At 45.6% G+C, this 17,157-nt stretch overlaps 1 protein-coding gene across 1 annotated transcript in view; it reads left to right on the plus strand.

Annotated features, from left to right (window-relative positions):
- PLXNA3 (plexin A3) overlaps positions 1-17,157 on the plus strand; it is a 460,104-nt gene that overhangs the window by 188,032 nt on the left and 254,915 nt on the right. The window contains exon 4 of the mRNA XM_069209502.1: positions 15,278-15,406. Within this exon, the coding sequence (XP_069065603.1) occupies positions 15,278-15,406 (129 nt within the window). The remainder of the gene's footprint in view (positions 1-15,277; positions 15,407-17,157) is intronic.

Below are 17,157 nucleotides of genomic sequence, written 5' to 3' on the forward strand. Positions count from 1 at the left end.
CTGCACATTACTTTGTTCGGGCAACAGAGTTTTGGGCAGTTCCCAGTTCTGACCCTTCACCATGGTTTCTGGTTTACCTTTGGTGCATGCGAAGGTTTCTGTGTGTTGCAAGATAACTATTACCATGTAATTAGATCATGTATGTTCTAACACAGCGGTTCCCAACATTTTGACTTTTGTGCACCCCCACTTTATCAGTACTGGAAGTCGGGTACCCCAACTGAAACACTATTGGAATTCGGGGACCCCCCAATGAGTTATTACTGAAAGCTGGGGACCTAATTTGTTAATATTACATTTTCCAAGCAGTCATGGTTCCCTTAGCATGTTCACCTTCTGCCAAGTGCTCTAAGGACAGTGGCAAACCTTGCAGATGTTTTCTCCTTAACCTTCTGGTTAGCTTTTCTATTCCCAGTGGTACTGAACAGGAAAATAACTTTTTTTCACTGTAAAGTATTTTATTCAGAACCATTTTGTTAGTGTTGAATAATGTGTGCATCATAAATATTTGTAAAAGCCACAATTTTCCTGTGTAGGAGGCATAGCGGAAAACTTTCCAGCCCTCAAGAAGTTTTCCCTAGAACTGTCCTCACTTTTTACAGAAACAGCTTTGTGGGCTGCTTCTGCAACCTCTGCAGGTACTTGGCGAGCTGGGGGGAGGCTATGCATAGGGCTCTCGGTTTAATGGTATTTATTTTTTTATTCATTTCCGTCTGTATTTATCCATATTTATTTTTTGGCCATCTTATTTGTATTTATCCATATTTATTCAATGTTTTGAGAATTAATAGAGCCGTAAAATGATATATTTCCATATTTTTTTTAACCGATAAGCATGCACTCAAACTTCGACGCCTTTCCCATCTTAGGAAATCAAGCAGCCAAATATTAGAAAACACTACACCCACAGATAAATATTAGCATTTTATACAAATGTATGTAAACATATGCCTATGTTTATATATTTAAGGAAATATCGTCCTGTTTTTTTAACTCCCCAAGCTCCCTATCGGCTCAGCGGTTGGCCTGGAATACATAAAGGACAGCATGGAGAGTCTCTTACAAAAGGATAATTTTCTGTATTTTTCCGCTTTTAGAAAACAAATACAGTAAATTCATTGTTTTCTGTGTGTATTTATCTGTAAAAACACAGTAAAATGGAAAACTGGGAGCTTCAGGTATGCAGTATCTCCAGGTCAGACCTGCCGGCCTGCTAATGTACCCATTCTTCCTTTTGTGTTTTTCTGGGCATCGTCTTCCCACCGGGAGGTCAGGACTGAAAGCATCAAGTTCGCCTAAAAGCCAAAAACATTGGATATGACAATTGTAGAAGTGTCTCTTTCTCTGCCCTATGGAAAGCCCGGGAAGATACATTTTGCCATGGTGGGTACGGAGCTAAAATGTTTAAAATGATTAATGCCCAGTAGGGATGCCTACCTAGTTGTGCAGCAGTCAAGAGGTAAAGTCAACAAAATGTGAAAAACCTCTCAGAGATTAACAGAGGGGTAGCTTTTCTCGGGATCAGCACAAACTGGTGCGGAAAGAAAAGAACTCACGTCAGCGAGCAGAGGTGGCGGCTATATAGGTGGTGCGGACACTGCTGCGCGGAACTGGTCGACACCACGTATCGGCGCGCAGGGGTCCTGCTCATTCAGGAATCTTCTGGATCCAGTCTGATAGCTGGGAAATTCAAAGGTAATGAATCTTCGGCTAGATATTGTCTCTACCAGATAACACGTTACCGAAAGTAAGTAACTTGTTCAACGGGATCTTCCTGGTTGCTGTTTGCCTCCAGGTCAAGGCTGGGCCTAGATGCTGGAGAAGCCCAACACCTGTGATCTGCTGTGATTCAGAGGAAGCTTCCCAGTAAGAGAAGCAGACCCAAGATGTGAAGGACAACAATGCAGACCAGCTATTGCTCGTGGAGGTTGTCTGCAGTGGAGGAGATGTCCAGTCGCATGAAGCTTGTACCTGCCGGTTTCCAGTCCCGGATGGAACAGGGCGTATCTCACCTAGATCCACTCTTAGGGGAGTTTCATATCAGCCCTGATTCTGAACCAGTGGAAATGGTGTTTCTAGCCTTTATGCTTCTGGTGATGGCACCATCGCCAATCACGGTTGTGCCATAATAGTTCTATATCTCTTTCCTAGCGCCATTTGGCAGACCTTTAGTCCCAGCGAGTGCACTGAGCCCTTTGGTGTCATTGCCGACCGTGTCTTGATTGAGACTGGTAAGTTTTGGGGTTTGGGGTCTCATTTTGAGCTCCATACCTTTCCTGCACCAGTAGCCGCCCTATGATGAGTTGATATAAGATGACTCTCGGATGGTCATGTCATATCATGCCATGCAGTGCGTTGAACCGAGATTATCGACCACTGGACTGCCGTTACCCTCTTTAATAAGAGACCAAAAGTTCTGAACCAGCAACTTTGGAATTTGTCTTGTTTGTTTTGTAGGGTGTTGGGTTACTATTTTTATGAACTTTGATGGAATTTACTTGCACCCAGAGCAGCTGAAAAACTAGTTCAGACAGCAGTTGTACCATAGCCACCTTTTTACTTTCTTGCATTCTTTCGGCATCTCAGCCTAGTTTTTCTGCTATAGAAACCTTAGGATTTACGCCGAACACCAGAACCTTACCTCCTAGATGAACACTGGCCCTATGACCCCATATTGTTTAAATATACTGCCGTGTTGTACAGGATCTGGAATTTTCTCTAGGGCTTCTCTTTACCCCAGAAGGTGCCCTGTAAACACAGGTTTGCAAAACTGCATTAAAAGCTAAATGCAATTTATGAGGTTGTGCACAACTTGCAGAACACAATCTCAGGCTTGAAGGACAAGCCTGCCCAAACCTCACTGTCGTACTCGAGCACTGCTCACCTCTAGTCTCATAATGAGCTTCACCCTATAAACTCCATTACAGGGGTCTCCAACCTTTTCTATAATAATAGCTACCTAAGTTCAATGATAATCATCCCGAGCTACTAATATTATGAGTGTTGTAATACTGACCATGTCAGGCAAGATTATTATTGGCACTGTTTGCAAGTCTACTAACAGTGATCACCTCAAAACATTTGGCAGGGTTGCCAATAGTAAAGGAACAAGTTATGTTCAATTTGGAATACCTCTACGTGGCTAAAACATGGAAATTAATTTTTCTCCAAACATCAGTTTGTTCTGAAATGCCAGTCATTTTTACCTGGAATATACAGTTTTCAATTTTGAGATGCATATAGTAATTCAACCAAACAAAATCTTCTGGTTTAGTAGGCTGGGCTTCACACAGGAGAGCCACTTCCATGTAGCTGGAGAGCTGCCTGTAGCTCCTGAGCTACTCGTTGGAGAAGCGTGCTCCTTTACAACCAACAAAGGATTACACACATCCTCTTCCCTTTGTCTCTTTCTCAGGATGTCAAATCACTAACTAATTTCTGGTCCTGGATTGGTATGCGTAGCTCCATACATGTCGACTGATCAGTCGCCTGCTCTTTCGTGTTATGTGATAATATCCCTTCCCAGGGGTGTGGAATTTATTAAAATATCTACGTGTCCATGGGACAGCTTGCTCCTTAAATCTACTTGTCTGGTAAAAAAAATCTACTTGTTTATCCCTTTGGTGCCATGCAGTGTGGCAACAAATTATGGCAGCAATCTCTTTATTTAAGAGCCCTGATAATAGCCTCTCTGATTATGTCATGGCTACTACTATAGTGGGGCTTGAATACTTGCAATTTCAATCCCTACTGTAGCAATTTCCTTATTTTGTCACCTTTCCGCAGATCTAAATACTGGGGCAGGAGGAAGCAGTAACCAACAGTTCCAGGGCTGGAATGCCTTTGAGCCTGCAAACCTACTAACTTGCATGTTTTAAGGATTTTCACCAGCTCTTGTCTAATCTTTTCCCATAATGAGAAAGTTCGGAAATTTACTCCTGAGATGGGCATAAGCAGAAATTCTTCCAGGGTTGGGGAAAAAAAGTGGTTGGAGGGAAAGTGAAATTGTAAACGCTCTATAGATTTTCATATGAGCGAATCTACACATGCATATTTGTTCGTGCTAAAATACAGTTCACAAATATTGTCTGAGTACAATTTCCTGGTCTACTTCCGTAAGTTCTTGCAAATTCATGAAAGCGACTAATTCAAAGACATATACCATGGGTGCACTATTGTGACATTCTTTAAGAATTGGATCCCTAATTAGGTCTGGAGTTAACAAAGCCTTTTTGTTTTTATTAAACTTAGATTTCTTTATCGGCTGGCTTTACTGTGAGTGATCGCATTCTGCTCTTCCTCAAGGAGTATATTGGCACACAAAGTAGTTTTGTTCAGTGCCAGGAACCACTGTGGCAATCAGTGGTGTAACTAAACTGCACCGGGGCCCCTAGCAAAGAAAATGGAGCCCCCTCACTCACTCTCAGGGTAGGTGCTGTGCTGAGGGGGTCCCCTGGATGGGGGATGAGGGCGGCCTTTGTTACACTTCTGGTGGCAATGTGTGCTTTTTGAGATCCAAAAACATTTTTTCTTTTCTCCAGTGTTTGTTAGTGGTGAGTGCCTGGCGCCTCCCACAACAACAGTGTGTTACAAAAACCAGGTCAAAACAAGACACGCATTGCCGAAACCACAAGACTCCCACAAAAATGTTGGATCTGTTGGCTTTGCCAGTGCTTGTTTATTTTCATGCTTTCCATAATTTTGTTTAAAATGGTTACATTGATTTTCCATTAGGAATATTTTTGGGAAATACTAGCATGTGTCAACACATTTTACTAAATGACCCTTCAAAGAAATAGCAACTAAAGTTTAAAAGTAGCGATTTTTTTTTTTTTTTTTTTTTTTTTTTTTTTTTTCCTATATGCATTTTTTTCTGAACTTTTTATTTTAAAAGCAAAGAATCATCACTCTTGCTTACAGGTTTCTGCAAACATTTGCATTCAATCAGAGAGCATTCTGGTAGCATTATACTTAGCCTCGTATTGTTAAACATTTCAAACATGTGTACACTTTTTTTTTTTTTACATGAACATTGTCAGTAGTGCTGTGTGACCTTAAAACATTTATTTACAGCGCTCACCCTAATAATGAAGGCTTTTAAATAATGAACCTTAAATACAATTTCAAACAGCATTGACATATGGACACAAATATGATCTCAACAGCAGACAGTTCCCTTCTCTGTAAACTGTCAGCCAAAGGGTTAGTGCTGCAGGGGTTGGGCCCACTTGTCCCAAGGACAAAATAAATATGGGGGACGTCGAGGAATAAATCCTTGAGGTTTACACAAGATAATGCTACTCATCACTCTGTAAAATAACTTCAGTACATTGGTAGCCGCATTATCTTGATCAATATCCGTCATTCATTTTCATTTAAAGAAATTAACAGTGGCCCAAAGTGCAGTTTATATTAAATCCTTTATTTTTTTTTCCTTCAGATAAAATTGATTTGTTTGTAGCCAAAGATGGAATCTGTCATGAAGGCCTGGCCTGGCAAAGATGTTGGATATTTGATCGATATTGTGTGGTTATCAATGTACTGAAGTTATTTTACAGATTGCGGAGTAGCATTATCTTTTCTAAAATAAATTGCAAGATTAAGACTCTCACACACTGAGCTCTCTGAAGTAATCGAGCAATGACGAAATGTCCACCCTGTATTATTAATCTTTCTCCAGCCAAAAATCAGTTCATCTCACTGGTCCAACAGTGACTTTGAGTCCGCGAAGGATCCTAGCTGCCCATGAGAGGAGATGAAGAAAATACCCTTCTCAGTCTGCAAGGAAAGAAACACTTACAAAAAGCTCCTTTTCCAGCAAAGGTCCGAAGGTGTCAGCTTCAAACTTCAAAATGTTAAAAACAAGCACAAAGGATTTTTTTTAAATCGCACAAGACTAGAGGAATGAAGTTATGACTCCAAAACCAAACTTCATAACTCCCAGTGGCCAAGCTGGACACTTTATGCAAAAGATTCAGAAGGTTAGAGATGACTGACAGCCTCACACTCCAACCAGAACCTCTGCAAATCCAGCTCTCACCAGAGAAGCAGCATTGGCGTCAGAATCCAACTTCAGAACCATTTCAGAACTTTGGCTTGGAGAAAAGCATTGCCCGCTCTAAGCTTTTGCTGTACTTTCTGAACCCTCTGAAACCTGCAGAGTTAAGGAATATGGATAGAAGCCAAAGCAGCTCCCAGGCTATAGACTGGACATCAGAAGTTCTAATCTTGTGGAAGGCGCCTACTTTGGGGCTATGTATGTATCTCCTCTATAGCCCTCTACATCGGGACTGTGCATGTATCTCCTCTATAGCCCTATACATCGGGACTGTGCATGTATCTCCTCTATAACGCTATACATCGGGAAAGTGTATGTATCTCTTCTATAGCCCTATACATCGGGACTGTGCATGTATCTCCTCTATAACGCTATACATCGGGAAAGTGTATGTATCTCTTCTATAGCCCTATACATCGGGACTGTGTATGTATCTCTTCTATAACGCTATACATCTGGGCTATGTATGTATCTCCTCTATAGCCCTGTACGTCAGGACTGTGTATGTATCTCCTCTATAGCCCTATACATCGGGACTGTGTATGTATCTCCTCTATAGCCCTATACATCGGGACTGTGTATGTATCTCTTCTATAACGCTATACATCGGGGCTATGTATGTATCTCCTCTATAGCCCTATACATCGGGACTGTGTATGTATCTCTTCTATAACGCTATACATCGGGGCTATGTATGTATCTCCTCTATAGCCCTATACATCGGGACTGTGTATGTATCTCCTCTATAGCCCTATACATCGGGACTGTGTATGTATCTCTTCTATAACGCTATACATCGGGGCTATGTATGTATCTCCTCTATAGCCCTCTACATCGGGACTGTGCATGTATCTCCTCTATAGCCCTATACATTGGGAAAGTGTATGTATCTCTTCTATAGCCCTATACATCGGGACAGTGTATGTATCTCTTCTATAGCCCTAAACATCGGGACAGTGTATGTATCTCTTCTATAGCCCTATACATCGGGACTGTGCATGTATCTCCTCTATAGCCCTGTACATTAGGACTGTATGTATCTCCTCTATAGCCCCGTACATCGGGACTGTGTATGTATCTCCTCTATAGCCCTGTACATTAGGACTGTATGTATCTCCTCTATAGCCCTGTACACTAGGACTGTATGCATCTCCTCTATAGCCCCGTACATCGGGACTGTGCATGTATCTCCTCTATAGCCCTATACATCGGGACAGTGTATGTATCTCTTCTATAACCCTATACGTCAGGACTGTCTGTATCTCCTCTATAGCCCTATACGTCAGGACAGTGTATGTATCTCTTCTATAGCCCTGTACCTCGGGACTGTGTATGTATCTCCTCTATAGCCCTGTACATTAGGACTGTATGTATCTCCTCTATAGCCCTGTACATTAGGACTGTATGTATCTCCTCTATAGCCCCGTACATCGGGACTGTGTATGTATCGCTTCTATAGCCCTGTACATCGGGACTGTGTATGTATCTCCTCTATAGCCCTGTACATTAGGACTGTATGCATCTCCTCTATAGCCCTATACATCGGGACAGTGTATGTATCTCTTCTATAACCCTATACGTCAGGACTGTCTGTATCTCCTCTATAGCCCTATACGTCAGGACAGTGTATGTATCTCTTCTATAGCCCTGTACCTCGGGACTGTGTATGTATCTCCTCTATAGCCCTGTACATTAGGACTGTATGCATCTCCTCTATAGCCCTGGACATTAGGGCTGTATGTATGTCCTCTATAACCCCATACATCGGGACTGTGCATGTATCTCCTCTATAGCCCTGTACATTAGGACTGTATGTATCTCCTCTATAGCCCTGTACATTAGGACTGTGTATGTATCTCCTCTATAGCCCCGTACATTAGGACTGTGTATGTATCTCCTCTATAGCCCCGTACATTAGGACTGTGTATGTATCTCCTCTATAGCCCTGTACATTAGGATTGTGTATGTATCTCCTCTATAGCCCCGTACATCGGGACTGTGTGTATCGCTTCTATAGCCCTGTACATCGGGACTGTGTATGTATCTCCTCTATAGCCCTGTACATTAGGACTGTATGTATCTCCTCTATAGCCCTGTACATAAGGACTGTATGTATCTCCTCTATAGCCCTGTACATTAGGACTGTGTATGTATCTCCTCTATAGCCCTGTACATTAGGACTGTGTATGTATCTCCTCTATAGCCCTGTACATTAGGACTGTGTATGTATCTCCTCTATAGCCCTGTACATCGGGACTGTGTATGTATCTCCTCTATAGCCCTGTACATTAGGACTGTGTATGTATCTCCTCTATAGCCCTGTACATTAGGACTGTATGCATCTCCTCTATAGCTCTGAACATTAGGACTGTATGCATCTCCTCTATAGCCCTGAACATTAGGGCTGTATGTATGTCCTCTATAACCCCATACATCGGGACTGTGCATGTATCTCCTCTATAGCCCTGTACATTAGGACTGTGTATGTATCTCCTCTATAGTCCCGTACATTAGGACTGTGTATGTATCTCCTCTATAGCCCTGTACATTAGGACTGTGTATGTATCTCCTCTATAGCCCTGTACATTAGGACTATGTATCTCCTCTATAGCCCTATACATTAGGACTGTATGTATCTCCTCTATAGCCCTGTACATCTGGACTATGTATGTATCTCCTCTATAGCCCTGTACATTAGGATTGTGTATGTATCTCCTCTATAGCCCCGTACATCGGGACTGTGTGTGTATCGCTTCTATAGCCCTGTACATCGGGGCTGTGTGTGTATCGCTTCTATAGCCCTGTACATCGGGACTGTATGTATCTCCTCTATAGCCCTCTACATTAGGACTGTATGTATCTCCTCTATAGCCCCGTACATTAGGACTGTGTATGTATCTCCTCTATAGCCCTGTACATCGGGACTGTGTATGTATCTCCTCTATAGCCCCGTACATCGGGACAGTGTATGGATCTCCTCTATAGCCCCGTACATTAGGACTGTGTATGTATCTCCTCTATAGCCCTGTACATTAGGACTGTGTATGTATCTCCTCTATAGCCCTGTACATTAGGACTGTATGTATCTCTTCTATAGCCCTGTACATTAGGACTGTATGTATCTCTTCTATAGCCCTGTACATTAGGACTGTATGTATCTCTTCTATAGCCCTGTACATTAGGACTGTATGCATCTCCTCTATAGCCCTGAACATTAGGGTTGTATGTATGTCCTCTATAACCCCGTACATCGGGACTGTGTATGTATCTCCTCTATAGCCCTATACATCGGGACAGTGTATGTATCTCCTCTATAGCCCTGTACATTAGGACTGTGTATGTATCTCCTCTACAGCCCTGTACATTAGGACTGTGTATGTATCTCCTCTATAGCCCTGTACATTAGGACTGTATGTATCTCCTCTATAGCCCTATACATTAGGACTGTATGTATCTCCTCTATAGCCCTGTACATCTGGACTGTGTATGTATCTCCTCTATAGCCCTGTACATTAGGATTGTGTATGTATCTCCTCTATAGCCCCGTACATCGGGACTGTGTGTATCGCTTCTATAGCCCTGTACATCGGGGCTGTGTGTGTATCGCTTCTATAGCCCTGTACATCGGGACTGTATGTATCTCCTCTATAGCCCTGTACATTAGGACTGTATGTATCTCCTCTATAGCCCCGTACATTAGGACTGTGTATGTATCTCCTCTATAGCCCCGTACATTAGGACTGTGTATGTATCTCCTCTATAGCCCCGTACATCGGGACTGTGTATGTATCTCCTCTATAGCCCTGTACATCGGGACAGTGTATGGATCTCCTCTATAGCCCCGTACATTAGGACTGTGTATGTATCTCCTCTATAGCCCTGTACATTAGGACTGTGTATGTATCTCCTCTATAGCCCTGTACATTAGGACTGTATGTATCTCTTCTATAGCCCTGTACATTAGGACTGTATGTATCTCTTCTATAGCCCTGTACATTAGGACTGTATGCATCTCCTCTATAGCCCTGAACATTAGGGCTGTATGTATGTCCTCTATAACCCCGTACATCGGGACTGTGTATGTATCTCCTCTATAGCCCTATACATCGGGACAGTGTATGTATCTCCTCTATAGCCCTGTACATTAGGACTGTGTATGTATCTCCTCTACAGCCCTGTACATTAGGACTGTGTATGTATCTCCTCTATAGCCCTGTACATTAGGACTGTATGTATCTCCTCTATAGCCCCGTACATTAGGACTGTATGTATCTCCTCTATAACCCCGTACATCGGGACTGTGTATGTATCTCCTCTATAGCCCTGTACATTAGGACTGTGTATGTATCTCCTCTATAGCCCTGTACATTAGGACTGTATGCATCTCCTCTATAGCCCTGAACAGTAGGACTGTGTGCATCTCCTCTATAGCCCTGAACATTAGGGCTGTATGTATGTCCTCTATAACCCCGTACATCGGGACTGTGCATGTATCTCCTCTATAGCCCTGTACATTAGGATTGTGTATGTATCTCCTCTATAGCCCCGTACATCGGGACTGTGTATGTATCTCCTCTATAGCCCTGTACATCGGGACTGTGTATGTATCTCCTCTATAGCCCTGTACATTAGGACTGTGTATGTATCTCATCTATAGCCCTGTATATTAGGACTGTATGCATCTCCTCTATAGCCCTGAACATTAGGACTGTATGCATCTCCTCTATAGCCCTGTACATTAGGGCTGTATGTATGTCCTCTATAACCCCGTACATCGGGACTGTGCATGTATCTCCTCTATAGCCCTGTACATTAGGACTGTATGTATCTCCTCTATAGCCCTGTACATCGGGACTGTGTATGTATCTCCTCTATAGCCCCGTACATTAGGACTGTGTATGTATATCCTCTATAGCCCTGTACATTAGGACTGTGTATGTATCTCCTCTATAGCCCTATACATTGGTTACGTACCTCATCCATATCCCATACTTAGCCTTCCTCGTGCTGCTGGAAGTGACACATCCGAAGTATTTTTAGGAAGTGAGAATTCTCATAAAGATGTTCAGCAGTGACTCTGGCTGGCTGTCAGGAGAGCTCTCCGGAGCTGTGGAATGTATGTTTATGGATGTGTTTTTAGCAGGACAGATGTCTTTTCATGGAGAGGACGTGAGCGCGGAATAATGTGTACGAATTCAGGCGCAGGTCTGGAGGACTGTCACTTTTTCGGTTATTTCAGGCGCAGGTCTAGAGGGCTGTCTCTTTTTCGGTTATTTCAGGCACAGGTCTGGAGGATTGTCTCTTTTGGTTATTTCAGGTGCAGTTCTGGAGGACTCTCTCTTTCGGTTATTTCAGGCGCAGGTCTGGAGGACTGTCTCTTTTGCGTTATTTCAGGCGCAGTTCTGGAGGACTCTTTTGGTTATTTCAGGCGCAGGTCTGGAGGTCCGTCTCTTTCAGTTTTCAGGCGCAGGTCTGGAGGACTGTCTCCTTTTCGGTTATTTCAGGCAGAGGTCTGGAGGACTGTCTCAGTTTTCAGGCGCAGTGCTGGAGCACCAGAATTGGTGGTACAATAAGCCCAGTCCTGCAGAAGTTCAGCAGTGGACATAAGCATCCAGAGAGAGTTTCAGGAGCACTGCTTATTCTTCTGGCATCATTCTGGGGGAGGGGTGCTTCTCTTCATGAAGAATTGTACAGGTCATACAGAATGTTAGTTGTGGAGTTAAGTCTTCTATGAATACATTGATTTTGACAATTTTCTTGATGAAAGATCTGTCCAGTAAAGCTGCAAAAAATAATCATTAGAAAATAGCCATTTTTTAGTGTGTAAAATCTACCCTGATGGAACCTAAACCCTACAAGGTGTCACTAAGGTGGCATGCTTTGTGGCTTTCAAACAGTACCAAGATGGTTGCTCCTGAGTCTCCCCAGTTGACCGTCTTTCCATTGTTTTGACAATGTGCATGAAGTCCATGATTGTGGTCATGCACCATGGTGACGCGATGTAGCAGGTTAGTGCTTCAGTTGTGCGCAGCGAAGGACCACTCGAAGCAGCCGAGAGGAGGCCACAGGCGATGGAATATCTGCCTGTGGTAAAACATCCTCTATCCGAGTTTCACTTCATTGCCAAACCCCCGTGGATTGGTTGGTGCCTGAACTGGCCCACATGGTTCCCAGCACAAAGTGATCTTTTATCTGGAGTCACCTTCAGGCTGGGAGCGCAACAGATGAGCAGAATTCGGGCTTTGGCCATTTACAGCTCTGGAGAAAACTCCAAATCTTCATCCCAGATCTGCATCTTGGAAATAGTCATGGGAACTGGAGGGAAGTAAGCTAGATTGTGGAGACGTAGAACTGAGCCTGAAGGCGCATCTTGCCCCTTCCACGGCGGTGGCACAGTAGGGTGGCCTACTTTCATCCCCTTTTAGGTCAACATGAGCTACGACCCTCCAGAAGGGCACTTACTCATTATGCCTTCCTGCCTCATCAGCGAGGTCAGGCATCGGGTGGGCCTCGTGCTGTGATTTCATCGCCCTCCTTAAGGAACCCACCCCAAGACCCCTGAGGATCCCGTTGCGCAGACTGTCTCCGGAAGTCCACCTTTGCTTCAAGGCGAGGGCCTCGAGTGCAGGGATGGCACGCGTGTACATTGTGCCAGGTGCTGGAACCAGCAAGGTGACCTGATTTCCATTATTCCTGGGTTTACTGCCTGAGCTCTCCCCGAGTCTCACTGGAGGTCCGTGGATGAGCCGGACCTAAAATGTAATCTGCTTCTGTCCACCTCTGTTGGCATCGTTGCCATGTACCTCCGACCTGTGTACGGGGCATCAGCTGTGCTTGTGTGCCTGGTACAACAAACCGTGCAAGTGGAAACCCGTAGATTAAAATAAAATGAGTGGTGCCCACCCTGGCCCCTGTGGAGGGTGAGCTGGGCCCGTCCTGCTAAGGACATCTCCTGCTGATGGAACACACCGTCCTCGCCCTGGGTACGAGCTGTCAGCAGATGCAATCCTGACTGTCTAACATGTGCAATGAAGAACAGTGACAGGTGACAACGTGATGAGAGGGTCAGCGGGGAGCGCGTGCACTTGGAGGCACGTGCTCCTGGATGCACGCGCTCCTGGATGCACGCGCCTTGCGCTCGCGCGTGATCCGCCAGTCTGAATCCGCCGCGTGCCTGCACGAGACGAGCTCATTTGCACTTGCTGTGCGATGTGTTTCTCTTATTTTTATCCTGGAAGTGTGATGTCTCGGGCTCAGCAGGTTGTCTGCTCCGGGGCTCCTCTGCGCTCAGTGCTGGGCTGGGAGTGAAGGGCGGAGTCCTGTTGGGTGTCTGCTGTGGGTTTATGGCAAGCTTCAGCCAGCTGGAGGGAGGGTGGTTCAGGCTTGGTTAGCACCAGACAGGGGCTCTGGCCAAATTATTGCTGCACAAGAAGGGGGCCAGTGGGCGTGGAGGGGCACCTTCGGTCTGTCAGCAGCCCAGGGGGAAAGTCTCCCCTGAAGAAGTGTGGGAGGAATGGAACAGTCCAGCTGAGCGCCACGAAAAACGAGCAATGGCCAGGCACTATAATGCAAACAAATAACAGATTTTAGTAAAGACAGAACAAAAACTATGGGGAAACCTTGTGGTGGAGCTAGAATATGTTCAAAATAAAAGTGCTCGAGAACACCAAACAGCACTTGAGGAAATAAAAGTTTAAAGTGGAGCGAGAACAGGTGGGGGGTGCAGGGTGAGGCTGGCCAAGGACCCAGTGCAACTGGTGTCCCCTATAAATAATCCCACTTTGGGACCTGGGGCCTGATTTAATGTGCCAGAGGGGTTACTCCCTCCCAATGGTGGTGGATATCCTGTATGCCGAAATATAAATCCCATAGGATGTAATGGTATTTATCTTTTGGCGGAGAGGGTATCCCTCACCATTGTAACAGAGTAACCCTCACCGTTGTAACAGAGTAACCCGTCTGCCAAAATCTAAATCGGCCTCTAGTCAGGGGAGCACACAGAAAAGGTCACCATGTGGCTGAGCTCCAGTGACCCCGTCCAGTGCTCTCTGTACACCCTGGGACAAGGGTGTGTTTCCTCTTAGTCCTGTGGGGAAGAACACCAGCCCCGTGAGGAAGGGATGTGGCTTTCGGTCTTCTATGGGTTTCCATTGACCGGAGATTCAAAAGTTCTTTTCGGGTTGTACTTCATTCCCAAGGTGTGGAATTCGACCCACAGCATTGGCTGTAGAGACTTTTCTTGAGATGCTTCATTCACGTGGACCTCAGGCATCCTACTGCCCGCAGCAGCCTCCTTGCACAAGCAGTGCCACTGAGACACGTGACCCTACAGCATCATTAAAAAGAGGCATCTTCGAATGGTGTAGTGCCATCTCCTCCAGAGAATTGTCACTCAAAGCACCTGGTTCATGGGTACAGTGAGGTGCAAAGCTGCTGTGTCCTGATCTGCAGAACTGGTTCTGGGGGTAACTGGTCAGTCTTCTGCCGGTGGGCCCTGTGGGCTTTGTCTAGTGTCCACTTGGTCACTCCGCAGAAATCAGCCCGAGAACACACATGAACCCCCAAGCACCTTCCAAAGAAACCATCTTAAGAGCCCCTCAGGTGCCCAGCTTAGCATTTGCTAAACATTTGAAGATGAGTTGGGGTTCAGGCCTATTGCAGGGAGAAAGGGCCTCCTCTATTTATGTAATCTCTCAAACCAGAGATGTCCAGGACCTCAGGAACTAACAATTAGGTCTGCAGTGAAGGGTGGGCCAGAGGGAGACCAGTGTAATCTCCCAGCTCATCTGACTCACCGAGGGCCCTCCCGCCTTAAATGGGATTCTCTGGGGTAACATCTGCACTAAACCTTACCAGTAATTATATCTTCCCGAATGTACAAGAGCGCATGCGTACTTCTGGTGGCATCGTACTGTGATGATGGTTGGACTACTGGACGTTAATGTGTTAAAAGTGAGACACTCTTAACCATATAGAAATCTACAAATACAACATCTTACATTGAATTAGTCGACCATCACTAAAATGTATACATATATCTGATTAAAAGTGACCTGCCGCTGTGCATGGTTAGAGGTGACCTAGATGTCGAGTTGGCGTGTGCACGCCTGCATGGTTTGTGTGGGTAGCTCGGAGTATGTAGTGCTGTTGTATGTGGTAATAAGTGTCCGGGGTGTGTAAGAGACCCCTCTTCTCATACATCTCTTCTCTCTCTCGCAGGTCCGGGTGGACGGGCCCCAGGACGCCCTGCTGTACGAGACGGTCCCGGTTGTGGACGGAAGGCCCATCTTGCGAGACATGGTTTTCAGCCCTGACCATCTGTCCATCTATCTCCTGAGTGACAAGCAGGTGAGCCCCCCGGAGGACGGAGAGGCGGGGTACAGTCTGGGGATATCGCCAGCCACGGTATTGATCAGTTAAGCCATGGGTAGGGTTTCAAGCCTAGGGCTGATCATCAGAGCCAGGAACAAACGGACCGACAGTCACTCCACTCGCAGCTGATGCTGGGGGCTATTAGCGGATGGGGGCAGTTTCTGTGCCCTGGACAGATGTTTGCACCAGCAGTGCCCTGGCAGTACCCTGGTATTTGCACAGACATGCCTTTTAAAGTATAATTCGAGTGTGGACCTCACTGTGGCACTGACTGGAGGGGCGATTTTGGAAACGCCCTGATCAATAAAGGGAAAAAAGATAAAACCACAGTGCCGCGGATCACTGCGCTTGAACAATTGTGATATGTTGAAAAAGCATGGGAGAAGTTCTGGAAACTGGTTACCTGTGCACCCTAGCTAGGTAACCTTTCAGGTTTCTTTCCTGGCCTGGAGACACACTAAAGGGGGGCCTTGTACACACTCATTTTAACATACCTGGTCCAAATTTCATCAGAAACTAAGAGCGGCTGGTGTCACCTCTAGGGACAGAGTGTGAGATACATTCTGTGACGTCATTGCCCTTATGTAGTTCAGGCACCCCCACTCTCAACTTGTCAGGTGTGGGATAGTCTCACCTTTCAGCTCACTCTGTACTCGAAGTCCGAATCCGAGGACCTCGAACGATGCCACAAATACTCCCTGTCACCAGTGGTTACTCAGCCTGACATTTGCGTACTCTAGGAACAGAGCCTGCTGTGCACATTTACTACTGTCTCTGTGTATCAGTAGAGCCAAGAGTTGGCTTCAATACCCCATTTGTAAAGCTTTCTTTGCCCATTTCTTACAAGCACCATGAAATACCTAGAACTAGCCCCTTCCACCCTTGCGGCCCCACTGCCCATCTCTACCAACACTGAGAGGACCACGCTGACCTCTTGGCCCAACCTCAACCATGCAGGGCATACACCCCGGAGCACCCTTGGACCCCTCACCATGTCTTGATTAAAAGACTGGATCCATCCGTGCAGCTTCACCCCAATCCTGAATGACTCGGTCCTCACAGCTTCTTACCCAGATACTTGGAAACACACAACAGTAGGCCCACAGTCCTCAAGAAGCCCTCAGCAGACCCAAAGATGCTAGCCAACTGCCCTACCCAGCAAAAGTCAAGGAAAAGGTGATAAACCCCAGCCACTCACTTCACTGACAGCCAGCTTCACCACTGCTCAATTCAGATTCAGGCCAAACCACTGTACAGAGGCTGCCCTTTCACTGCCAGACCACATCCAGATGTTTATGGGCAGATGTGACACTGCGGCCCTCATCCTATTGGATCCTGACGCAGCCTTTGACAGCATCTCCCTCTTCCAATGGCTAGAAGAAGGTACTCCACACCTGTAACAATAGGGAATGGTCGTTACTTTGATTGATGTGTACACCGAGCAACCCAAGCGTGGCTGTCCCTCAGCCAGTCAACTTCCAAATGACCACTACGGATAGCGTACTTCACAGCTGGAACTAAGAATGTTGAATCCAGCTCCAGTCTTCGTTCCAACTACAAATCATAACACTCCCTTCCCCATCCAACAACTGTACGAAGCCGGCATTGAAAGTCCTGCACTTTGCGGAGTTTGCTCCTTCCTGACAGGCCGCACCCAGTTGGACCCCCACTATCTTGGATGTCATCACCCTCATCTGCGGAATTCCACAAGGATCATCACTCGGCTC

This window comes from Pleurodeles waltl, chromosome 10 (genome assembly GCF_031143425.1).
Source record: "Pleurodeles waltl isolate 20211129_DDA chromosome 10, aPleWal1.hap1.20221129, whole genome shotgun sequence".
Lineage (NCBI taxonomy): Eukaryota > Metazoa > Chordata > Amphibia > Caudata > Salamandridae > Pleurodeles > Pleurodeles waltl.